Source organism: Gobio gobio, assembly GCF_949357685.1.
Source record: "Gobio gobio genome assembly, chromosome: 20".
NCBI lineage: Eukaryota > Metazoa > Chordata > Actinopteri > Cypriniformes > Gobionidae > Gobio > Gobio gobio.
In genome coordinates, this window is record NC_137113.1 from 14,641,167 (window position 1) to 14,665,862 (window position 24,696).

The following is a 24,696-nucleotide window of genomic DNA, read 5'->3' on the forward strand; positions in this document are numbered from 1 at the left end:
CGGAGATCGGCTGAATGGATTCGAAAACAGTAAAACTCATCAGGGGAGTTGGAAAATTAGCCTATTTTCAAAAAAAGTGGAGTGTTCCTTTAAAGGGATAGTTCACCCAAAAATGAAATTATGTCATCATTTATACACCGTCATGCTCCGAACACATAAGACTTCCGTTCATCTTTGGAAAACAAATGACGATATTTTTGATGAAATCTGAGAGATTTCTGTCCCTCCATAGACAGCTGTACGCAACTACCACTTGTCTTTGATGCTTCAAAAACTTCATAAAGAGATGGAAACTAATCCATATGAATTGAGCGGTTTAGTCTACATTTTCTGAAGAGACTCAAACGCTTTATGATGAACAGATTGAATTTAGACTTTTATTCACATATAAACAAACATTCATCAACTCACACATCAGTTGTGGTAAACGGAAGTTCAAGCTTGACGAGCGAGAACCAATGAGGTTCATTCTTGCTGGTCAAGCAGGTTTGGTTGAGATTCCGTAATGTTCAGTGATCAATGTTTATATGTGAATAAAAGTCTAAATTGAATCTGTTCATCAAATAAAGCAATCATGTCTCTTCAGAAAATTTGAACTAAACCACTCAATTCATATGGATTAGTTTTACGATCTCCTTATAAACTTTTTGAAGCATCAACGTGGTAGTTGCGTAGCTGTCAATGGAGGGACAGGAAGATCTAAAATTTCATCCAAAATTCCATTTAATCAAAACTTAATTTGTGTTTTAAAGATGAACAAAAGTCTTACAGTTTTGGAACGGCATGAGGGTGAGTAATTAATGACAGAATTTTATTTTTTGTGTGAACTAACCCTTTAAGTAATGTTTACAAATGAGAACTTATTGTAGAGTTAAGAAAAAACTCCCCCAAAAATTACTAGGCTACGCAACTAATGCATATTTAGATAATAATAGTATTTGGGTCAAGACTATAGCCTGTATATCTGTATATAACAGGTCACTTCTTGGATAACTACAATTGTTTGTGTTATCTGTTATGATTTTAAAATATTAAATGAAAACCTCCATATGTATACATTGTTTTGCACATAATATACAAAAGAATAATACACTTTTTTCCATAAAGTTTTTCTGTTGAAAGACAGAAAACTGAAATGTTACCAAACCAATTTTTTTTTTTTCAAATGAATGACATCATCTATGAATGTGAGTAACATAATTAAATGGGATCGTTCACCCAAAAATGTTGTTTCAAACCTGTATGCCTATTTCAATGTTGGTAATCAAACAGTTTTGGTGACCATTGACTTCCATTGTATGGAGAGAGAAAAAACAACAAACACTGGGACATTTTTCAAAATATCTTCTTCACATTCCACAGAAGAAAGTATAAAGTTTTGGAACAACATGAGCGTGAATAAACAATGACAGAAATGTCACTTTTCTATTAACTGTCCCTTTAATAGTGATTTTATGCAGTTTAATTAAATGTCTTGACACATGAAGTCCAGATAAACATATGTTTTAAGACTTTATTTTCTTAATACAGCATTTCATTCATTAATGAGCTTTGTAAGTGAGGAACTCGGGAACATTCAATGTGTATGGCATCTCAATATTAGCGTCATATTTACTGAGCACACAATACATGTAATAACATTTGTTTTTCTACGATTCTGGTCCCACAAAATCCCAACTACATGTTCTCTCAGTCTCAGGAATGACAGTCCAGTTGGGTGAAGGTGTGCCAGCAGCAAGCCAATTGAAATCATCCACATCGGTCCAATTATTTCTGTCTGGATCAAGTCCGGCTACTTTGAAATGATCTTGAATACCTGGATAAGTCCACGTGAATGGGGCAAACCTGACCTCACGGCAATCCTCAATAATTGCCCGGCTGGTTACATGGACATATATCTGAGTGGCAGTGGTGTTATGGGTGCGCAGCTGCTGACAGGGGAACACTAAAGTGCTGTCAGTGCACTGGTCTACAAAAACAGAGCTGGACACTGGCCCGCAGAGGATCTCGCAGCTGCGGATATTCTTGATGTGCAAGGTGCTCGGACAGCCATAAAGTCTCACTTTACAGTTTGTCAGATGAGATAACAGAACATCTTGTTGCTGGATCTCCTCAGCTTTCTTGATCAGGACTTGATTTTCCACATTAGAGAATCCACACTGATATACAGAGACTGCAGAATCCACCACTACAGTACCACCAACCTCAGATGCAGACTTATCTGTTGTTTGTTTACTTGGTTCAGGCTGCTTACTTGCTCCGGTATTCCTAGATCTGAAAGCGAATTTCTTTTTAGGCAACACCATCTCCCTCTTCTCGTCAAGAGAGCTCTGGAGCTTCTGCATGGATGCCTGTGCCTGTCGCATTTGATATTGGGTTAGAAACAACATGCTGTCATTGAGAAACTTCTGGAGCTGTTGAATTTTCACAGTGGCCTCCTCCAGTGTTTTTGCTGCTTTGTCGCGGTCACTGTGGTTAGAGCTGGAGAGCATCTCCTCGATTGCCGTCTTCTCGGTAGTAAATGTGGACGTGAAGAAATCGCTCTTTTCTTCCTTCACGATCTGGCTCTCCTTGACATTTCTCCGGCGCTCTGCCTCTTCCAGCCTCGCTTGATCTCTTCGTAACAAGCTTTCGGGAACATTGACAGCTGTATTTGTTTCTTCGTCATCATTCGGCACATTAACTTGCACTCCTAGTGCCGCCATGTTGCTTTTCAAAAGAGGTGTGGTAGACGCACGTTGATCATGTGACAACTCGCCTAAACATACTGATAAATGATTGGACAAAAAACGGTACCATTAGTAACGCGGCATTCTATTGGCGCAGTAAATGTTCACGTTCATAATAAACTGTTTTCCCACAAAACATGATTTATTACTTTTTTTAGACCCCTTTCTTGTCTCATATTTGTATTTGATTCATATTTTAATTAAAATGATTTATGTGAGATTTATTGTTCACATTTTTTTAAAAATAAACCACGTTAATTTTTTTCTTTTAGAATTGCAAAATGACCCCATGACTGTAGAGAAAACAAAATTTGCCAACGGTTATTTTTTATTATTGTTTATCTCTTGATATACCTTACAATTTATATTGATTTTGTATTGAATTTTGTAGCCTACATTAACACTGTGTATATTGTATGGGCATTACAATCAAATCCGCACATTTTAGTTTTGAATGTGAGTTTTTATTTGTTTAAATTCCCTTTCAATTGTATAATTCATTTTATCATTGTTTTCGAGTTTTGGCTTATTAGTTTTAATATTTAAAATGATTTAAACACTAAAAAAACTTCAGATAATGAAACAAAATATTCCAAGGTTCATTAACACATTAAAATGTTTGATCAACATTACTAAAATAAACTTTTTTTGTTTGTCTTAAGTTATGAAATTTAGTTTTTACAAATGATAACATGCTCGCTGTGGCAACAATCTTATAATATACTGTTTATAAAACTCAAGCGATCATCAGGATCCAATGTTACATTGTTTATTACATTTTGCTTCAGGTTCACACACTTGTGGGTGATCTGTGATCTCAGGACACAAAGGTGTGGTCGACCAGGGCCCCGCCCCCAGACACACACACAATTTTTATTCAGTTATTCATGTCAGGCATTTGAGGTGATTAATCAAAACAGCAGCTTCAACTTATAATTTCCATAATATACTGAAGAAGCATATACAGTAGTAAACAAACAGTATAAGAAGACAGTAAAGAGCCCTTGTTTTCTAGTGCACTATGTAGTGATGCTGCCTTCTGCTGGAGCCGCACTGCTCCACCGGCCCGTGCAGAGATGGCGAGGAAACCCCGTGGACACGGCACTGCTTTTTCATGACGGTGAGTTTCCCCTTTGAGTGTATTATAATTTTGTGATAAAAATTTCAAGGAAAAAACACACACAACCTCCTTCCTCCCCTTCCTTCGGGGAGGGAAGAGCAAGCGTGGAGAGAGAAAAATCTATCTGAGACTGAGCAGCAAGGACAGTGAGGGAAAAATATATGAGTGGGAGAGAGGGAGAAAGAAGAAGAAGGAGGAGGAGGAGGAGGAGGAGGGGGAGCAAATTAAAAGTTGCCAAATGGAGATATTGGGTTTCAAGAGGAGTGAGACAGGAGTAAGGGTTTGCCTCTTTTTCAAGTCGTCTTTATGTGATGCAAATTCAAATAAATATTTATGCTTCGCCAACGAATTGTTCTCCGTTCGGTTTTTCCTCGACGAATTCAGCCGTTTCTTAATAGGTGTGGGGAACGTCCACGACGTCAAGAAGGCCATCAACAACTCGGAGCACGGAGAATGCATAAGACTCGCCTGATGATCCGCTTTTACCCCCTTCTCCAAACCCAAGACATCCGTGCCCGTATTAATCGAGCCGCCCGATGCCGAATACGCATTTCTTTTTGCCGCCCGTCCTGCCGCGCTCCTCGGCTGTCAAAGATGCGCAAATACGCCTTTTAGAAAGGCATTTTCGAGACGTGCGATAAAAACGAGCCTCTCCAGCCTCGGTCTATTTATGGACAAAGTCCCTGTGTGTTTCTAGCTGTGACTTTCAGCGAGATTAAGGCGGGTTTTGTGCGTCCTGCCCTTGCGCTATGGAGAGCCTTTTTAGTCCACCCTGTTTGACAAGTGAATCAGTAAAATGCGTCGCCTTGCTTCAACAGGGTTTTACTCTGTATTTTGAGGGGTTGCTAGTTTTCTACGCGTCTCTTTTCCGCCCCTTTGACTTATCAGGCAAAAGAGGATAGATAGTTTTTTTTTTCCTTGTAGAGAGGAAGAATAATTCATTCATCTCCTCCCTCATTTGGCTTGCTAGGTTGACTACACTTAACGAATATAAGTGTTAAATATATCTCTAGTACACAGTTTAGTTCATAAAAGAAAATCCAAAAACGTTCATTTTCATGCAAATTCGGGTTTTTGTAAATACATTTTGAAGTTGTTTATCAAGGACATGTAAAATGGCCGGATTAACCTGTCACTTTTTTTCTTCATTACTGCACTACACGGATATTGCTTTAAGCTTAGACTTGCTAGTTAGCAAATGTTACGCTTTAAATATAAATGGCATATACAAATCTTAATATTGAGAAGTTATTATTGAATAATCTTAATTCATTCGTATCCATTTATAAACTGTCTGTTCTTGTGTGTGTGCGGTTTAACTATGAATTAAATTCACAATTTTGTATTTCTGCAAGTTCAAACTGTTTTTAACAACGCACGTCGTCGTTTGTTTTGAAGCAAAGGCAAAAATACATATCGAATGCTTTTCAAACATTTAATCACTTTGGGGAAAACATACAACGCATTTCGTTCCCTCACTAGTATGTGTTCTAATACATTAACAAAAGCTTGTGAAGTGCGAGTGAACAATCAAACTGGCCAAACATGTTTCACCCATCCCCCACGGATCTTCCTTTGTCACATTTCCACACATGCATTTTCAAGTTGTTCACATGTCTATGGCAGCTTTACAAATATATGATCTGAAATTACAGTCAAGTAGCATTTTAAACACTGCACAAGTACTCGGCGTCATAACGCCCTTTTGTCTGTCGACTGTAGTGATCAGTGGCGCAGTTTCAATCTGCAGCCGCCATTTTGAAGTCTCTGTGCTGCGCATGTATCTGCAGCAAAGATTACAGGCATTCTTTATCACACAAATGACTTAATCATTTTTAAACATAAACATCATATTCGTGTTTATAATCTACAATGCATATTAGACAACTTTACTTTTCAAATGTGTTCTTAAATGCTAGCTGATTAGGATGAAATTGTGTTTGGTGCAAAGTCAAGCAATTTCTTACTGTTTACTACACCAGAATGTCAGCTATAGTTATTTTTATGTTATGTATTTATTCTTCACTGAAGAAGAAAAAATACTAGAGGCAGTCACATTTAAATGCCTGGTTTTTAATTCATTTCTGTTTGTCAACAGTTTGTGTATTCACATTGCTAACCTAGTCAAAAACCTGGCATACAGGCCTGTAACTGCAGATATATAGTCTCATATTATACCTGTCCTGAGAATGTCCTTTAAACCTCTGGTGCTGCTCGCGTGGTGGTCAAAACTGACTGATTAATTTTCTTTTATTTCTATGAAATTGATCATGTTTTTATTATAATAGTTTGTATTTTTAGGGGTTTCTATGATACAAAATTATATTTATGCAGTAGTTATAATCCATTTATTACACGTTAACTACTTTTTGACCAAATACCTGTAAATGAAATTTGCAACTTATAACTGTTGTAAATCTTGAATGCTTTGGAGCATGGTTTGGTCTCTTTTTTTGAAGAAGACACTTGGCATATTATTGCTGAAGTGGGAAAAAAAAAGGTATAGAAGTTTAAGTTTATTGTTATGGAAAATGCACAAAAATACTATTTTCAAATTTTATATGAAATATATATTTTCCAAAACATCTTTTACTTTAAAAATGGCAAGAAAATCAAAGCCATAAATCTAAACAAGTTGTGTTCCAAATTTGAGGTTGATATCTCCAAAAATGAGCTTTCAGTAAGATTTTGTTTAGGTGCAGTACCAAATGCTTCCACTAGATGAAATTTGTTTTCACAGTGAGGAGTACAAGTGTGAATTTTTTTCAGGATATTTTGAATCGTGTCCATGATTGTTTTTTTGTGTTCACATAGAAAGTGCCACAACCTTTACAAAGTTTCGTACCATTCCGATAAAGTAAAAAATTCAACAAAAAAAAAACAACAAAAAAAAAAACACTGTTTTTTTTGTGTTGAACACTGTGCACACTACATTTATTGGATCCTTTAGGTGTGTTCAGAAACAAATGTATATACAAAGTATGTCTCGTTGTAGCCAAACGGCAGGGAATTTGTGTCCATTGTAATATCTCAACATCTGTAATTACTGTGTTGCAGGTGTCATGGATGATGAAGACGATCGCCGTCTTCTGGATTTTTTAGGGTAATCAGCTTTATAATTTCATGGTTATGGTTTAAAGAGCTACAAACATAGAATTTTTCCTCTTCATAACAAGCAAGCTTTAATGAAATGTTTTTTTTTTAACAGAGATGTGCAAGCATTGAACGAGTATCTTCATGGTTCAAATAGTAAATCTGTAAGTATGCTTACACTTTTAGACATTTGTGTTTTATATTGAAAGGTTATTGACAACTTTCTTTGACATTCAAACAGATTGGAGAAGATGATGTGACAAATGCAGCATTTGGGTCTGCCAGCTCATATTTCACCAGTGACACTGTGAGTATAGTTCCCTATCAAGGAAAGTCAATTAACATGGCCATATTTGCAACTCTTCCAGGCAGCTATTTTGGGTATAGAGACTAGTTGAATTTGGGAATACTGAAATCTCAAAAACTACTTGCCAAACTCACGTTTAAATAATATATTTCAAACCAGAAACTAAATCTGACATGAGCTATTCCATTACTGTTGTTTCTTATGCTCAAATAGCTTTAAAAAGTGTTTGTTCTGTCAATGCACATCTGACGTCATGTGCCAAGTGCACGTCTTAAACGTCTTATTTTTAAAAACCTTAACTGGGCCTAACTGTTTCTGTAGGAACAGGAGCTTATTATGACAGCTGCAGTGACGTGAGGACTTTACCAATTTGCGATTTGCTCTTTTATTGCTCCATATTGCATGTCGTACTTTCTCCCATTCATAGTAATATGAGTGAATCATCCTGGTATATATAGAGTCTAAGTTTGCAAGCAATATGGATGCTTAGAATGGGATTTAGTAAGAGCATCTGAACAACATCTTGTTTGGTTTTCTACTCAGAGTGGCTCCAATGAAGAACTCAAAGATGGCCACAATCATTTGGGAGAGTTTGGGGAGGCTGGTGGAGCTGACCTTCAGCTCTCAAGCAGTCTTCCGTTCATCGAGGATGAGCTGGACGGTGAAACCTCACCTGGTGGGGTCGATCTCAGTGGCGAGGACCAACCGTTTGACATCCTCCAGAAGTCATTGCTGGAAGCAGATATCACAGAGCAGACATTGGCTCAAGAAGCTCTTTTGGACTCTCAGCCATCTCTCATTCCCTCAGCCACCACCTTCCCTCAGCAGCTGGTCTCTGGAGGGTTTGGGGGTGTCGCGGGTCCTGGTGTTGTGGCACCATTGGCACAACCTCAGGCTTTTATCCAGCAGGTTCCCCAACTACCCTTGCCAAATGGCCCCGCTGGACACATCCAGGTAGTGGGATCCTTCAGTGGCAGTGCCTCCTCTATGATGACTATCAACAGTTTGGAACAGCCTCAGATCCTGTTGAGGCAGAGCGGAAATGTAGTGACAAACAACAGCGGGCAGGGTACCATGTTCACCCCTTCCACAGGTGGTCAGATGTCAATGTCTTTCAATAAAGGAACGATACCACTTCAGAATATTATCATTCAGAGAGGCCCTACGCAACAGGCATTGATAAGACCGATTCAGCCTAAACCCTTACAGACAGGGGGACAAACTGTATACAATATCAGCAACATCGGGCTTCAACCTAACACCACCACTACTGCAAATTTAGTCAGTAGCCCCTACACAGCCACTGGCTCTCCTCAGTCTGCTCAACAGGTGAAAGTGGTCAATCCAGCCAGCAGCATTGTAATGCATTCACCGCTGGGGCAACAAGTGCAACCACAGTCCCAGTCCAATCTGCCTCAGGGGCAGTTTTTGCTACCCACCTCTATTTCCCTGACCCCTGGTACGACTGTTCACAGCTTCCAGGCTGTGAATGGGCAGGTGTTACAAACAAACACTCAAGTGGGCGACCCGGCGTCAATTAGCACTACCACCTACTCCATCCTCACCAATCAGAACACAACAGTACAGCTTATCGCTGGGCAGAACTTTTCAGCTGGAGGGCAGCTAATAGTCAATCAAGGTTTGGTCGGTGGAGGTCAGATAGGCCAAGCTTCACCCACATCTGTTGTGCAGGTGTCTCAAAGGCCTGGTGCCACGGCCAAAGTTTGGAATGCCAGCGCGTCACCTAGCCCAAGCCCTGTACAGATGTCACAGACTTCAAACCACCTCACCATGGTCAGTTCTGGTGTTCAAGGCCCACAGGTTTGTCAGCAGTTATCTGTGAGCCCAGGACAGCACCTCCTTATGCCTGTGGGCCAGAACGCTTCAGCTACATCTGGCGTTCCGGAGTTTCAAGTCTCTCTAAACCAGGTGAAATATATTTGGATTAATTGATCCAAAATGCCTCTTCAAAGTGGTATTGTTTCATTATATTTGAATGTTTCTTCCATGTCATAGGACACCACAGCAGCAACACAAAGAGGGCAAACACAATTAGTTAATCTCCTTGGTACCAAAGGTAAGACTACTTTGAAACCTTTTGTGCTTTCATCAGTGACCATAAGTGAGTTTCAATTAAAGTTTTTTTTGGGCTGTGTTTTTACATATACAATTTAAAATAAATGTTTTCTATTTTTATATATTTAAAATGTTATTTATTTTTGTCATGGCATCATTCCAAGAAACATTTCTTATCAGTGTTGAAAACAGTTTAATAACTGCTTAATATTTTTTGGTGGAAATCGTGAGACTTTTTATCAGGATGCTTTGATGAATAGAAAGCTCAAAAGAACAGCATTTATTTGAAATATAAATCGTTTGTAACATTATGTCTTAACTGTCACTTTGCTCCTGAATTTCCTCTCTTGGATCTAAAAAGTATTTTGTCTTTATTCTGTTCAATCTTAGCTGTGAACACACTCACTCCTGCCAGTCAGGAATTGCCTCTTACACCGAAGCGACCTGCAACTCAGCAACTTACTAGAGGCGGAATGTGAGTGCCCAAATTGTACTCTACACCTGTTATAGATGAAGTGTGTCATTTCTGCAGCATAAGTGTCTACGAATAGAATAGCAGAAATAATGATTGCCTTATTTTACAGGGTCCTCCAGCAGTTAAGACTGGATCACTGTAGAGTCATGTCTTCAGTGCGGACACCCTTCACTTCATTAAATGATGGCATTGACAGATTACTGCCCTATCATGTTTTCCAAGGCTCACCACCTCGAGATGAAGATTTCGCCAAAGGTGCATTTTCAACTTTTCCTCTACATAAATAATATTTAACCGTAGATAAATATGCCTTAGTTTCTGATGATTGTGTTTGACTTTACAGTTGATGAGGAGTTTGAGGCAGTTGCCACACAAGTGCTAAACAGAACGCAGGCCATGGTAAACAAATACAGACGCTTACTCATGGTGGAAGCAGAGGTAGGTTCAGAACACGTTTTTAACTTTAATGCCTAAAATACCTTATAGTTATTTGTAGGTAATTGATTACTCTAATGTCACTTGCGTTAATGCAAAACCATTCGCTGCCTAATGCTCTTTCAGAGATCTAGCCCTTCATCAGAAATGGTGATGATTGACAGGACTTTTAACCAAGAGGAACGGGGCAACTTGACCCAAGACAAACGAATGGTATTAGTGGATCCAGGTGAGAGATGGGAGCCTGGTTGCATTTTTTCACTGTTATATGAAAACATTCCACAAATGTTATGTACAAAACCACGTTATGAGTTGACATAAAGTAATTTCACAGCATTTACAATTAGTTTGATTTTGGCTGAATACAATTAAGTAGTATTTGCATTTAAAATGTATTTTTTTTGTGATCAAATTATTTAATATTTAAAATGTTCATATTAATTGTGTTATATGCAAAGTAACACATGCATTACTATATACAATTGGCGGGGCAATTGCCTTGGAGATAGGGATGGGGCCGATCCGATCCAGTATCGGTATCGGGACCGATACCAGCTTAATTCACGTATCGGATTTTCCCGATCCAACCTGCGGAGAAATCCGATACCCATGAGCCACGTCTGCGCTTTTCAAAAGTGATTCCCGCCGGCTTGTCTGCTAGTTGGCTGCAAACTATGGAATGGATTTCCTGAACGGAGGCGCGGCTCAATGAGACACAGAGTTATGAGACACGCCCCACTCAGGAAATCCATTCCGCAGTTTGCAGCAGGATAGCATTGAGCAGCATTGTGGCTAGCCAACATGTCAGCTGTGTGGAAATACTTCACACTGGAAACACCGCAGAGCAAGACAATGTTTGCAAAACCGTAATTCAGAGAGGTGGAAGCTCCCTCGCGTCGTACAACACAACGAACGCAATCAAACATTTAAAAAAGCAGACAAGACTAGGGTGACATTTAAGAGATAATAATCAGGGCTTGACATTGACAGTCGCCATCTGCGGTTGTATTTCGGCAGTGTAACACTCACACCAGCCACTTTGAACTTATTATGGTCTTCTCAAAAGCCATCTGTTATAATCACGTTGCGCATTATAACCAATCACGTGTGTTTATATTGAGTTTATGAATATAATAATCAGAGGCATTCAGATTAGCGTAGTTTTGTTCAGAGCGCGCGCAGCTCTCACTCTCGCTGAAATCTACACTCAAAGCAGAGATAAACTAGCGATGCACGCAGGAGATTCATTCATCATACAGTGATTGACAGTTTTTGTTATATTTCAGCACCGAAAATAGTTTTAAACAAAACACAGCAGAACCACAGCGCATCTTATTTGACTGGCATTAGGTTGGCTTGGCGTTCACGAATCTAGGGACCGTCTCTAAAGTTACATACAACATTGGTAGGCTATACACGTTTCTAACTTAAATGGCATTTGAAGAGAATGACTAGTCATAAAACTGACTGTAAAGTGTTCATCTAGGTGTTAGGTATGATGCACACCTTTTGGATTATTGATATTTAATCAAATAAACTGTCAAATATGAAAATATATGCTTTATTTCACTAGAATACTGTATGGGCTCTTACACAAAATATGCTAGATTTAAATGTGTCATAACTGATAGAACACTGATGAGAATATTGCTTGAGAATATATTTACTGATATAATATTAGAGATTTATGCATTATGCGTTGCCATTGACGACGGCCATTATAAGGAAGGAAATCCCACAGAATCTAGCTTAAAAAAGTGCTTAGAGCTGCTTGATTTATTTTTTGTTTGTTGATTTTCAAATATAAATTGATAAACGTGATAATTTGGGTCACTATTATGTTCATATCATACTTGCCTGTTGAGTGGAGTTTATGTCAGCATCATATAAAATCAACAATAATGATAATAATAATATTAAAGCTACACTGTGTGATATTTTCCCTCATCTAGTGGTGAAAAGGTATATGACCATCCAGTGAATTTTAGTTTCTGTTCCTCTCAATTCCGATTTCGTTTCAACTCCTACGGTGGCCGATTTAGTCCAAGATTAACATGGCTTCCAGTTCGACCTCGTCCACATTCGACACGGTGCCTGTGGGATATTCTGTGCGCAGTGGGATGGTTGGAACTCAACTGGCCTAATTATTCGGCTAGAAAGAACTGCAGCTAATCCAGAGTGAACTTTGATGATAGTAATGTTTATTCAGTCATCCAATTGCAAGGCATAAACAGGTTTGCGTGGATATGTACATAAATGTGGTTTCTGTGAGAGAACAAATAAGGATGGTAAATATACATACACAGTTAAGAACTGTATAACTATACTTATAAGTTACATTTGTATAATGTAACCGTAAACCAGAGCTTATTGTACCATATATAGGCGCTAAATGCAGCTGCATTAAAAGGAGCGGAGCTGCCGCTGTTGCTGCTGCTAACAAGCGGTGTCCGGTTTCAAAAGTGTGTGCGCCGCTTTAACGTTAGCACTGCAGTGCGCTCTGTATGACAATTGTTAATATGCCGATCAGACCTGATGCATATTTCCATCAACATACATTACAAGCAAATATTTTCTAAAAACGAATAAACATTGTTGATAACAAAATAACTGAATGATTATTCAAATAGGTGAGCATTACGCTATTGTATGTTGACACAAAAATACTTCTGAGGTGACATCAACTGAATTACGCGATGACACACTCTGAAACACATCTACAATGACAATAACTATTATTACTTACGGAGTTATTAACGCACAGAAATACCACACAAGGAAAAACAGACTTTTGAGGAATAAACAAGCCAGGAAAACTCCGTATAACTCTGTTACTGGACGCTGCTGAGATGAAAACTCTCTGTGCATGCACCAGACAAGTCTGAACAAGTTGACGCGCACATGCGCGAGGCAGAGAATTTTGTACAGTGTACGAGTATTAAAACCAGTTAAAACGCGAAAGGCGAAGCTTGTATTTACGGGTATGTCCCTCTTTGGCTAATGTACTTTCAAGATGGAGGGGCAACATGGCGACCACCGTTAGATCCCATTACCTTATGTATTTTCAATGGCATATTATAAACTTACGAGAATACTTTATTACTTGAAAGAAGTAAATATACATTAATGAGCACATATATTTTTGAAAGAACTAAGTGTTTTTAGCTAAGAATAGACTAAAAAAGTTACACAGTGTAGCTTTAAAGCAAACACAGCTCTGGTATCGGAATAGTATCGGTATCGGCCGATATCCAAATTCAGGTATCGGGATCGGATCGGAAGTGAAAAAATGTGGATCGGTGCATCCCTACTTGGAGAACAAACGAAAAAAATACAATTTCTTATATAAATGATTAAAAAATGTAATCACAAAAGTATGTAGTGAAGGTGGTGCTGGTAATTTTTGATCATTCAGATACATAAACTACATGGTAGATTTTTAAACCATATGCAACCAAAATGTAATGTTTCAAGCGTTTGCTTGACTGTATGCTTGTCATTTCTCTCAGATGGCTTCCTGGAAGACTTCTGCTGTGGCCCTAAACTAAGGATCCCAAGTCCTAAAGTCTTGACCCCACCCACCAATGAGGGCAATTCCAGCATAATGGAAACATCACCAAGGCATTCCATAAGTGTCAGTGTACAAGATGGGCAGGGTATGAACAGTCACACGGAACCTGCTTATAGGACAGAATCTCAACAACAAGCAATGGAAGAACACAGAAGATCTCCCATCAAGTGCATCCTGGACCTAAAAAAAATTAAATCCAACAACCTAATCAGCAGCAACAGTCAACACGCTCACTACCCTACATCTCCCAGCCAATCACAGCATAGCTCTGCCCAAGGCTACCCTTCGAGCCTGGGGCAGGGCCATGAACAACAACTTCCCTCAGATCATAGTCACACTTCATTGGCTGACACGGACTCTGTGCTTGAGGCTGCTGTGAATAGCATCTTAGAATGTTAGACAGTGCCATCATATTTATGTTTGTTAGTTGTTCCATGTTAGTCTCATTTCATTTCATGCCATGTGTGTGCGAGCTGAACTCCACGGCATGTATGTTGGCATTATCACGGTTTGAATAGCACACAGCAGCTCTGACTAGGTTGAGGAACAGGAAGGTGAATCTAACGATAGCGATACTCTAATACTGTGCCTGTTGTTCTAGAGAAGTTTACATAAGAAAGCCTTTTTGACAATGCTTTACAGGATATACACTTGCAATCACACACACATCAATATATGCACACACACACACACACACACGCACACACACAATCAAGCAGTAAGTAAGTGTGATGTTTGGAATGTCATGAGTAGACATTGATATTTGTAGCGTATCGATCAAAATCAGACACTTAGTCTAATAGTCTGTCCGCACTTAAGGTTTATGGTTGTCTCGACACTTATGTTGTATCATTGCAGTAGACTTTGACCAAGTGAGGCACAAAAACACACCTGCGCGTTTAATTGTTTTTAAACATTGGTTGTGCTCTTCTTCTTTCTTTTTTTTGCAATTAGTTTTGTACCTTACAGGTATGTGACCTCTCCACAGAGACAAAACTCACTCGCGTGGTTTTGTGCAGTGGAAAGTTAAGTCCTCAGATTGAGGGTACAATGTTACATGATGTTTATCTTTTTTGTTGGATTCATTTTTTGAAATGATGCATTATATATATTTTTTGTAAGTGTGTGCTGCTCCCTGCCTGGAGAAAATATGTGCAGTTTTGCACCTTATGTTAGTGTCTCAAAGAACCCCCATAGGTGAATCTCATGAAAACACGTCGGTCGCATTTCAACCCAAAATCAATGGAAATAAAAAGAAAAAATATTTAGGAAACCTATTTTTGGATCAGTACTATATATTTATTGCATTGTGGTAAATTTTTCTTTAACCAATTAAGCACATTTTAACCGCATTTACATTTTCTTTATTGTCATAACATTTTTATAATATTTCAAAGGGATCTCAAATTTTTCTTTCTTTAGTCAAGTATGGTATATATTTGTTACATTTAAATCCGTGTGAATTTAAGGCAGCGCTCAATCGCTACCCTTTTGTACAAGTACATTACAATTGAAATATATTCTCACATTATCACAAATTAGAATTTTTTGAAATATTGTCATCATAATCTCAGTGGTCCTAAATTTCTCTGAGCAAAATATCATTTATTTCCGTTGATTTGGGAATTTTTGTGAGATTTACCCACTGTTGTTCTCTGAAATTTCATTTTCCCTTGTGCGTTGAGTCCCCTGCTGGTCAGGCTGTAGTCTTGGCAGTCGGTTTGCAGTTTCTGCCTCGAGTGGCAGCTTATATTTGCACATGTTGATGTGACCTTGTACTTTACAGATGATCACAGCCCCTCTGCAGATCAATTCTCGTATGCAGTTTTAAATTGGTGAAAGCAGAAGTGGTGATGTCACAGCATATCTGTAATTAGTTGCATTAGGAGATGGCTGTTTACTGAGATAATGTAGGTGTGGTTGGAGGACAGGCCCACATTTTGAGAAATCATTTCTAAAGAGGAGATTGTCAGCATTCAGTCCTGTTTTATAGACTTGAACCTATATTAACTGTGCCATTTTAGGGCTTTGTCAGCTTCAACGATGGGAGTATGACCAATACAATGTCAAAAACTGACCAGGGGAGCGTTTCCCAAAGCCAACTATTGTCGTACGACTTGAAAGGAACCTGCGAGCATAGTTTGCTAACAATGCTTTTGGGAAACGCTCCCCAGAGCAGAGAAACTGCAGTGTGCGCACATTTTCACAAGTCTGCGTTTCCATTAGCATCCATTCCAGTTGCGGAAGGTTGCTCTTTTTCATCTATAAATGTCATCCCATTGTTTTTGCATCATTAACACTAAACACCACTGTCTTTCCCAGCAATTCAACCAAAAATGAGAGACAGACGGACAGAAAAAAGTGAAATATTTTTCTCTCTGATCTGAGCTCTAGTGGTCGGTGTTAGGGAGCATTCTGAAAGACCTTCACTTCGAAGGGCTTCTTTGCCTTAGGACAGAGCGAGTGAAAACAAGTTTAAATAGTCTATCATTTGTTTTTACTGCTTTTTGTTGTGCGAGTGTGGCCTTCAGTTATCGTAGTACCCCATGGTAAAAGTTGCTTTTATCGTTTTATTTTCTGCATCACCTAAAACTTGATTTGTAATGTTTGTATTACAAAAAATAAAAACATGAAACACAAAATATTTATACTTTTTGTAAAGAAAAAGAATGTAAAACAAAAAAGTTATTTTTATTATGTTAGGTGTACACGTCATACTGTATGTGGTCAGTTCATGAATTGTGTTTTATTTTGTGAGTGTTCATTACAGCAGAGATAAATATTAAATTCATTTTGAATACAGCCAATCTGTTGTAATGTCTTCATTTTTAACGTAAGCATGTATATTTACATGTAACAATATTACATAAAAATTAGGAAATTAAAGGATGATCATATAAACAACAAACAAAAGAACCATATGACAGGCCTCACAAAAAATAGTGCAGAACAATATTATATAATGTATTAGATCTCAGGTAAATCACAAAAAGTTAAATTGTTTAGCTTAAAAGCATTCTCTCTGCCCTTCCGGATATGTTCCAGTTCCTATCAACAATTTTAATTCATAAGCACTTCAGTACTTCTAACATAAACACAGCAAACCTCAATTGTAGTAAACCAATAGTTATTAGCCTATAATCTTGCCTTATAATTATTAATCTTATGCCCTCATGGCCCAGAACACAATTACAAAGACCACCAAACATCCTTAATGGTACTTCCTCCAGCGTTCTTTCTCTGTAAAATAGAATAAAACACATTTCAACCATCCATGCCAATGATTATGAGATGTTTGTTGATGACATCGATTCAGACTCACTGAGATGTGGGTAGCTCCATATGTAACACAGAACGCAGTATCCAGTCAACAGCATTGACATCCCACCGATTCCTCCTCTACGTACATCGATATACTTCCTGTAGTACCACTGCCAACCTGATCACACAACCAGAAAACACTAGAAAAACCACTAACGTTATGTTATATTATGTTGGATAAGGAACAAACCTTGCTTCAACATGGTCACAATCTCTTCGGATGACACCGGAGTACGAGCGGCAAGCCAGACACCAAGTTCCTTCAATCTGACATCTCCGAGTTTCCGCTGCACTAGAGGCAGTACATAAAATAAAGCATTTATTTAAACTCTCGTTTCTTTTCTATTGGTATGAGAAATTCATCATTTTAACGTGCATGTCATGAAAACTTGAGTGGAAACACAATGACGAGGATGTGGAACTTGAAGATTAACATGAACATGAATGAATAAAAATGGTAATAGGAGGAATGCGATGAGAAAATGTTTCATGATGGACCAACATCCCTTTCCAGCCAAGCTGATGAAAGTGTAGCTCATTCACAATCAGAATGGCACTGAAGAATGTGCCAATGTACCTAAATCTAAACCTAAACCTAAATTTAATGCTGTGTCCAGGATTGTGTCGCACAACTTTGGCGCCCATAGCACAATTAGCAAAATGTCAGCTAATCCTTAAAAAACATTTTGTGATACACTTGTGATGTATATTAAAAAGTGATAAATAAAGACAGTAGTAGTACAGTACTTGTGTTTTGTAGTACCGTTCAATACTAATATTAAAGGGACGATGAATTGAGAAATCAACTTTCCCGTGAACTTTTGATATATAAAAGGTCATTGTAATATAAGAATATCCTGTAAGTTTCAGAGCTGAAAACTTCCTTCTTAGTCAAAGAAAAGCTTTTATTGACACCAGGCCCAGCAAACGATCGATCTCAGAATGTGCCCGGCTATGACATTAGAGTGTAGTGAAGCACCGCCTCAACAGAAGAAGAACAACGCCCACCGACTCATGCCACTAACATGACATAGGCCTACAGAGAGAGCTAAACCGCATCGAATTTCTAAACATACCACATAAGCGTCATTCGGATTCCAATATTATGAATGCATGGATGAACTTTATTTTTAATGAATATCCAGATCATGTGGGGAAGACTGCGTTTGTTCCTTCATTTCTGATCACGGATTCGTTTGTAAACAAGAGACTGGATTTGCAGACAGGATGAGATTAACGTTACATAAATGAATGAAGCAACACACTAATGTGAGTATAAAACATGTTTTTTATATGTGATAGTATTGCATTACAGATCGTTTGATATAGATACATTGATTGTGTATGTGTCTAACATACCTTAGCACGCTGTCAAAGGCTGAAGAATCCTTTATTTGTGGTTATTGATGTGCGTTGTTCACTCTCTTGACTTGATATTTGAAGGGAAAATACAATTGACCTATCGGTAAGCCCCTCCCATCAAACGCCGATGAGCCAATGGCAGTTGAGTATCAGTTGCGCTGGGACCGGAACTCAGACATCTTTAGGTGTCAGCGCCATAGAGAAACATTGGAAAATCCGAAGCTCTCATCGGTTTGATGGTGTTTATGCTACAAAAATGGTAAACGTCGTGCCTGAGGTACTGTAACACTGACTCCAGGGATCCTGAGAGGATTTTCTGGTTGTCATACTCTCATTGTTACGATTAAAGTTAGTAATTCCCTGCTATCGTACAAACTAACTATAACTAACTGTTCTCATGCAATGGTGTAGGTCAGAAACACGAAGGGCTACATTTCAGTGCATCTCTCAATATTAAACTGATTAAATGTGAATTTATGTAATCTTACCCTGCGGTACATGAACAGTGTTGATCCTGGATGTTATCATCTGCGATCGTAACAAGAGGCTTCTCACGTTTGCATTGAGATCTGTAAACCATCGTTTCCAAATTAATCTCTCACCATATTTATTTTATTCCCATTTTATTTCTGTGAGTTTAGATATGTTTAAAGGGAGAGCTCGCACGCAGTTTATCGGAGTTGATTTGCAGATACAAATTTCACCAGTTATTAACTGCATCCCCGAAAAGGCATAAGGTCTGTGAATATGTTTGTTTACTGTGAGTGTTTTTGTGTAATTTGCTGTGTATGTTAATGGTAATGCCACGGAGTGAGAGAGTTTGTGAATGAGACGTTAAGGCGCATTTATGCTTTGTTTGTTCAGCTCTTACGATGATTTTTTTGAGTGAAAAACGATGTAATAAACTTGATAAACCATCAGTAAAGTTTGGTCATCATTCGGATGGGGTATACGCTACATTCTGTGCCCAAAAACATCTTGGGATAAGGTTTTCACACTGACAGCTGTACATTGTAAGATATAGCAACTCCGTTTGTTTGTCCGAGTTAGCAACAGTAACTAAGGGGGGCGGGGCTTACCGATAGGTCAATTGTGTAAGTTTTGATCATGCAGTCTGCAACGTACTTGGCACGTGCGCGCGTGTCTGTGTGTGTGAGATGCACGGTTCAAGCTTATATCCACCAATCGGGCGGGCCAAGTAATAAAAACATAACATTCCAATCAATCGTGGGTGGATGAGAGACAAATAATTGTGTTTGTTTGATAAAGACGTTTTGCGAGCCCTGTGGGACGAATTATTTCAGTTGCCGTTTTCCCACATGCTTCAAAACAATCCCTCACGGTGTACTCGCGGGGACCCGAAGCTCATTAAATATGCAAATCTTATCCAATCCTAGCCGTGGGCGTTTACTTCCAAGTCTTCAGTGCGGCACGCCCGTAAAATCCCAGCGTCCAGGAGAGAGCCTCAAAACCAGGGTAGAAAATAGCCTATTACTTATTCATTATGATGTTTTTGAATGTAAAAACCATGCAAACTTCAAACGTTGATCTCAGACAACAGTATATGTATAACAATAAAAAAAGCCAGTGCACGACACCTTTAACAGAAAGTGCTTGTAGGCAGCACACTGTTGCTATGGATACCAAACATGACTTCTGTTTGCAAGTGTCTATAAGCATAGATATGTAAACGTAGATGATACATTCCACTGCTCCAGACATATTGGCACGCCCGCCATCTTGGAACGGACAGCAAATCATCACGCACAGTGAGAATTCAATGACGCCACAACATTGCGCAGAGCTTCTGATCATGAAAACTCAGAGATTTAAATTCCCGAAGAAATGGGATAACCTTTCACAGGTGAGAATGTGTTGGTTTGTGTTTTTAAATGTATTAACTAAATATTACATGTTTTTACTATGGTACTATATTTTTACTTTTACTATGGCAAGGCAAGGCAAGTTTATTTGTATAGCACATTTCATACACAGTGGCAATTCAAAGTGCTTTACACAGAAATGAAGTTAAAATAGTTATAAGTGAATAAAATAAAAATATATATAGTATAATAGTTATAATAGGAATTAAAAGGAAATTAAAAGGAAATAAAAATAAAAATAAAGATGAAATCCCCTATCTGGGGTGGAAGAAAATGGAGAGTCAGGTTTACTTTAAAAATATTTGTCAGGTAACTGTGTTTTCAGACAGTACCCTTACAGACAAATCTTCTTGGCCTAACTTGAGGGCGTTCTCTAGATGTTTTACCCGCCAGAGCAGATCTAAACGGGTCTTCCTCGCACGGAGGGAGTACTCAAAAAATATTTGTCAGGTAACTGTGCATTTAAACCAAGCCTGCTAGCCTGGATGCCAGCCGAACTTAGCCCCGCCCACAACATTTTTACTCGGGCAGTTCGGTCTGGAATTGATCGGTAGAGAAGTAATTATGCCCGAACAGAAACTGTTCGGACCAATGAAATTGTCAGGGCGGGCTTTAGACGATGATGGACAGATGATAAACAGTAACGTAATCATCCACGTCATCAAAAGCCGCTTGGGTTGAGTTTGTTCTAATCCTAAACGGAGAACTTGTTCGTATATGCATTCACCTTTACTATTTCTCTCAGAAATGATGATCGTGTTGGTAAGTAATCTGTGTATCCTTAAATTATTTTTTTTACAACACCGGCAAAGATCGTACACTAATCTTGTTCTTCTAACGTTAGGCTACTTATTCCAGCGTGCGTGCAGACAGGGTTGCCAAGTTTTTACAACAAAACCCGCCCAATTGCTAACGTTCCTCAAAACTAGCCAAAAACAAGCCCAATAGCTTTCCGGGGGGGTTCTCCGGGAAAAAAAAGGCATTTGGGGGGTAAAATATATGTTATTTTGGCAGGGCTGGCAGCTAAAAATCGCATTCCTGGGTTTGTATATCACATAATTGGGGTCGCTTCAACCCGCGGACATGGCAACACAGTGCAGTTGAGTTCTGTTGACATTTGACAACTAACGTTGTGCGTCGCTCCGTTGCTCTGATTGGTTGTAGGTCTATCCAATTAAGGTCTTTCCTGGTTCGGTTGAAACACGCCCCATAATCATAGCCCAACGGAGCGGTCTCAGACTCATATTCTGACTAGAATTGAGTATGACGACGTCAGGCTACAAGCCTGCAGCACTCCTCTTAGAAACTGAAGCCTCCGCGCCTCGATCGCCCCCTGGTGGTTGGTCCCAGTATAGCTCCTAAACCTCACCTCTCTGTTTTAGAATGGACGCGAAACACACTTAACAATTAAATTACACTTCATATAATTGTTTCCTAAAGATGGTTTCTGTCATTTTAGGCAGTTTTTATCATGATGATTTCATTTCAAGTGTTTGTTTTTTAAATAAGTTTACTTTTAGTGAGTTATTTGATACTATAATAACGGGGTGTGTGACGTCATGATTGACAGCTGAGATTGACGGCTTCTCTGAGTGAAGTTGTCACTAAGGCACTAACTGACTTTTTTGGGGATTTTTGGGAGGAGATTGGAGCTTTAGCTTTAATTTCTACATTTCTATAACTGTTTATTTCACACCAACATAATGAATTGTTATGCATCTGTGAAAGTGTGGGCGGGCTCTTGATAATCGCGCCTCTACTTCCTGTTCTCTACTGCGCAACTCCGGTCCGGAGATCGCTACTGCGCAGACTCGATCCCAAGATGTCAGCGCTGTGTGCAGCCTCCGAAAACGTCTACTCTGTACAGCGGAAGTCAATGAAGTTGCGTCGTCCATATTTTTTCACGGTCTATGGTTTGAACATGCCTTTAAAGTGATTTATCTTTTTTAAAGGGATTTCTCTTCACATAAAAATAATTATATAAACAACCAAGCATCACATAAATCATGCATTACCTTCACTTTGGGAGGCTGGCCCAGGAAATTGATTCTTCTTCCAAATATTTCCCTTAGCATAGCTGCCTAAAGGTACTGAGGACAACTGTATTGTGTTGTAAGCAGTCACTGTCTCTGGACTAGATGATAGACGTCTTACACCTTGCAGTCTTGAATTAAGGATGTCTTCTGCAGGTTGATGAATGGTTTCAGATAAAGCCAGTGAGGGTGGAAAGGCAAATTTGATAACTGCTGTTTCAGGCTTGTTTGATTGTTGCATATTTGAAATCTCCAGAGCAGAATCTTTGGATGTTTCAATAATAGGATAAGGCACAAACAGATTATAAGACCTCTTGTAATACAAACTATAATTGATGTGGTCCCACACAGAAGTCTTGGATGTAAAGAACGCATGAGCTTTATGCTCTTTTGCTCTCGATACTAGATCGATATACTTGTTCTGGCTGTTCGGAAGTCTTTCAAGCTCCTCTAAGATGTAAACTTTTGTTTTAAGTTTTGGATTTTCATGCTGTACATTGCACTCAGATGGGAGGCTAGAGTTTTTCAGAATGGCTGGCACATATCCAGGGGTATTGATTTTACTCTTGGTGATGGACAACTGCTCTGAAAATGATGCCTTCTTTAGCTTCGTTTTGCCTTTAGTACTTTTTCCATTGCTTTGAGATGTTCCCTGATTTGGTCTTTTGGAGATCTCACAAAAGCTTTTATCTCCGTCTTGCTTGAATAATGAGGTAGGGTTGCTTGGCTTTTTTGAGACTGGCACTAACAGCTGTAATCGCTCAAGTTCCCTTTGTCTTTTAGCAAGCCATTTGCTTTTAGGCTTCTCCATATCCAGAGTTTCAGATGAGACTTTGACCTCAGTAGATGCGAGAAGAATGTCTGCATTGTCAATATCTTCTTTTCTCTTGCTTTCGGAGGTTAGTCTCTCATCAAAGATGACGTAATTTTCTGTCTTTTTATGGATCTTCTGTCTGGTTGAACTCAGTTCTTTGGGTGCTTGAATGCTTTTCTTGGTTAGTGCAACTGGTGCCATTTTGCAGTGTGGTAGGTGGGTTTTCAGCCTCTTGAACGGCTTTCCACAATATGGGCATTCTTCTGAAAGAGAAAAGTATCAAAAAATTGTCAGATATTACAGGATTGAAGAACTTTAATCCTCCCATATCTCTCTGAAGAAACATGAAATCACTTTATCAGCAGTTTTCTGTGTTGTGTTGATGTAATTCCTTTAACTCATCTATTAAATAGCTATATATTTTACATATATGTATAACTGCTAGTTAATTTTTCAACTTTTAGTAGAACACTAACATCTACATGACATCAAAACAACAGATATGGGCTAATAGCCACAAAACTCTGATTTTAATTTCATGGGGTCTTAAAAACTACAAACAAAGCATGGGATATTAAAATGGACAAATAATCTATCAAATATTTAGATTTGCCACTCACCTACAGTCATATTTTATAACTTCACTGCCATCTTTCAAAGGAATTGGGAAAGGTCTTCTCTCTGGTGTCTTTAAATCATTATTAAACTCTTGAGTTGGGAACCTTTCTCATGCAGCCACTTTTAACCAAGTCAGTGGCATTTTTAAATAGCTCGTTTGCGCATATAGGAAACCTGCCGTTTGTTACCATGGGAAATATACACTTATGCAGTAAAATAACGGACACTGCGATATGCGATGGACCCGCTAGAGGACATGCTGGATTATTTTGAGCTACGAAAGACCCTATTAGCCGTCTCGATCAATGCCTGTGTGTAAATACCTTTTACAGTAAATGTAAATCTCAGTACTACGTGCGTGCGTGCGTGACCGTTGGTCATGTCAGTCACGTCACCCACGTCACCCAGTCTTTCCAGATATTTCAGGTAATTTACATAAGAAAATCTATCTATCTATCTATCTATCTATCTATCTATCTATCTATCTATCTATCTATCTATCTATCTATCTATCTATCTATCTATCTATCTATCTATCTATCTATCTATCTATCTATCTATCTATCTATCTATCTATCTATCTATCTATCTATCTATCTATCTATCTATCTATCTATCTATCTATCTATCTAAACGTTTACAAGCAGAAAGGGGCTAGGGGGTTACAATAGCTAGCTACATGAAATTCTAAAATAAAATAAAAAACAAAACGTATTATATTATCTTATTACACCATCGAAGTGTCTACTAGCAGTAGCGTTCTTTACTGTATCCAGATATATATCAACATCTTTCTTGAAAATAAAAATGTTATTTTCTTTATAAAAGTACATTTGTAAATGTAATGAGGGGGAGAAGA

General features: G+C 38.6%; 3 protein-coding genes across 5 annotated transcripts; 1 reads left to right on the forward strand and 2 right to left on the reverse strand.

Moving 5' to 3' along the window:
• Window positions 1-1,168: 1,168 nt before the first annotated feature.
• Window positions 1,169-2,725, reverse strand: tbcc (tubulin folding cofactor C). Its single transcript, XM_079801172.1, has one exon. It carries the CDS (start codon window positions 2,703-2,705, stop codon window positions 1,650-1,652), a length of 1,056 nt encoding a protein of 351 aa, XP_079657298.1. The 5' UTR covers window positions 2,706-2,725; the 3' UTR covers window positions 1,169-1,649.
• A 1,023-nt stretch (window positions 2,726-3,748) lies between these two features.
• Window positions 3,749-16,611, forward strand: bicral (BICRA like chromatin remodeling complex associated protein). Of its 2 annotated transcripts, none has more exons than XM_079801168.1 (11): window positions 3,749-3,849; window positions 6,907-6,952; window positions 7,058-7,106; window positions 7,184-7,249; window positions 7,793-9,178; window positions 9,266-9,326; window positions 9,716-9,800; window positions 9,910-10,055; window positions 10,144-10,238; window positions 10,362-10,464; window positions 13,745-16,611. In XM_079801168.1, exons 1-11 carry the CDS (start codon window positions 3,759-3,761, stop codon window positions 14,203-14,205), a joined length of 2,589 nt encoding a protein of 862 aa, XP_079657294.1. In that variant the 5' UTR covers window positions 3,749-3,758; the 3' UTR covers window positions 14,206-16,611. The 2 variants fall into 2 exon arrangements, with proteins under 2 accessions (XP_079657294.1, XP_079657295.1); XM_079801169.1 differs by lacking the exon at window positions 3,749-3,849 and adding an exon at window positions 3,995-4,123.
• On the reverse strand, window positions 16,359-24,154 carry LOC307116794 (uncharacterized protein). Of its 2 annotated transcripts, none has more exons than XM_079801170.1 (5): window positions 23,840-24,154; window positions 22,388-23,482; window positions 17,318-17,419; window positions 17,129-17,245; window positions 16,359-17,046 (listed from the first exon to the last, which is right to left on the reverse strand). In XM_079801170.1, exons 1-5 carry the CDS (start codon window positions 23,847-23,849, stop codon window positions 17,018-17,020), a joined length of 1,353 nt encoding a protein of 450 aa, XP_079657296.1. In that variant the 5' UTR covers window positions 23,850-24,154; the 3' UTR covers window positions 16,359-17,017. The 2 variants fall into 2 exon arrangements, with proteins under 2 accessions (XP_079657296.1, XP_079657297.1); XM_079801171.1 differs by having other exon boundaries at window positions 23,844-24,115.
• Between the last annotated feature and the right edge of the window lie 542 nt (window positions 24,155-24,696).

Coding starts and splice junctions, on each gene's coding strand:
- tbcc (XM_079801172.1), bottom strand. CDS start 2,705: ATGGCGGCACTAGGAGTGCAAGTTAATGTGCCGAATGATGACGAAGAA.
- LOC307116794 (XM_079801170.1), bottom strand. Junction 17,246..17,317: donor TGTGACCATGTTGAAGCAAG/GTTTGTTCCTTA, acceptor TTGTGTGATCAG/GTTGGCAGTGGTACTACAGG. Junction 17,047..17,128: donor ATGGAGCTACCCACATCTCA/GTGAGTCTGAAT, acceptor TCTATTTTACAG/AGAAAGAACGCTGGAGGAAG.
- bicral (XM_079801168.1), top strand. CDS start 3,759: ATGCTGCCTTCTGCTGGAGCCGCACTGCTCCACCGGCCCGTGCAGAGA. Junction 6,953..7,057: donor CGTCTTCTGGATTTTTTAGG/GTAATCAGCTTT, acceptor TTTTTTTAACAG/AGATGTGCAAGCATTGAACG. Junction 7,107..7,183: donor ATGGTTCAAATAGTAAATCT/GTAAGTATGCTT, acceptor ACATTCAAACAG/ATTGGAGAAGATGATGTGAC.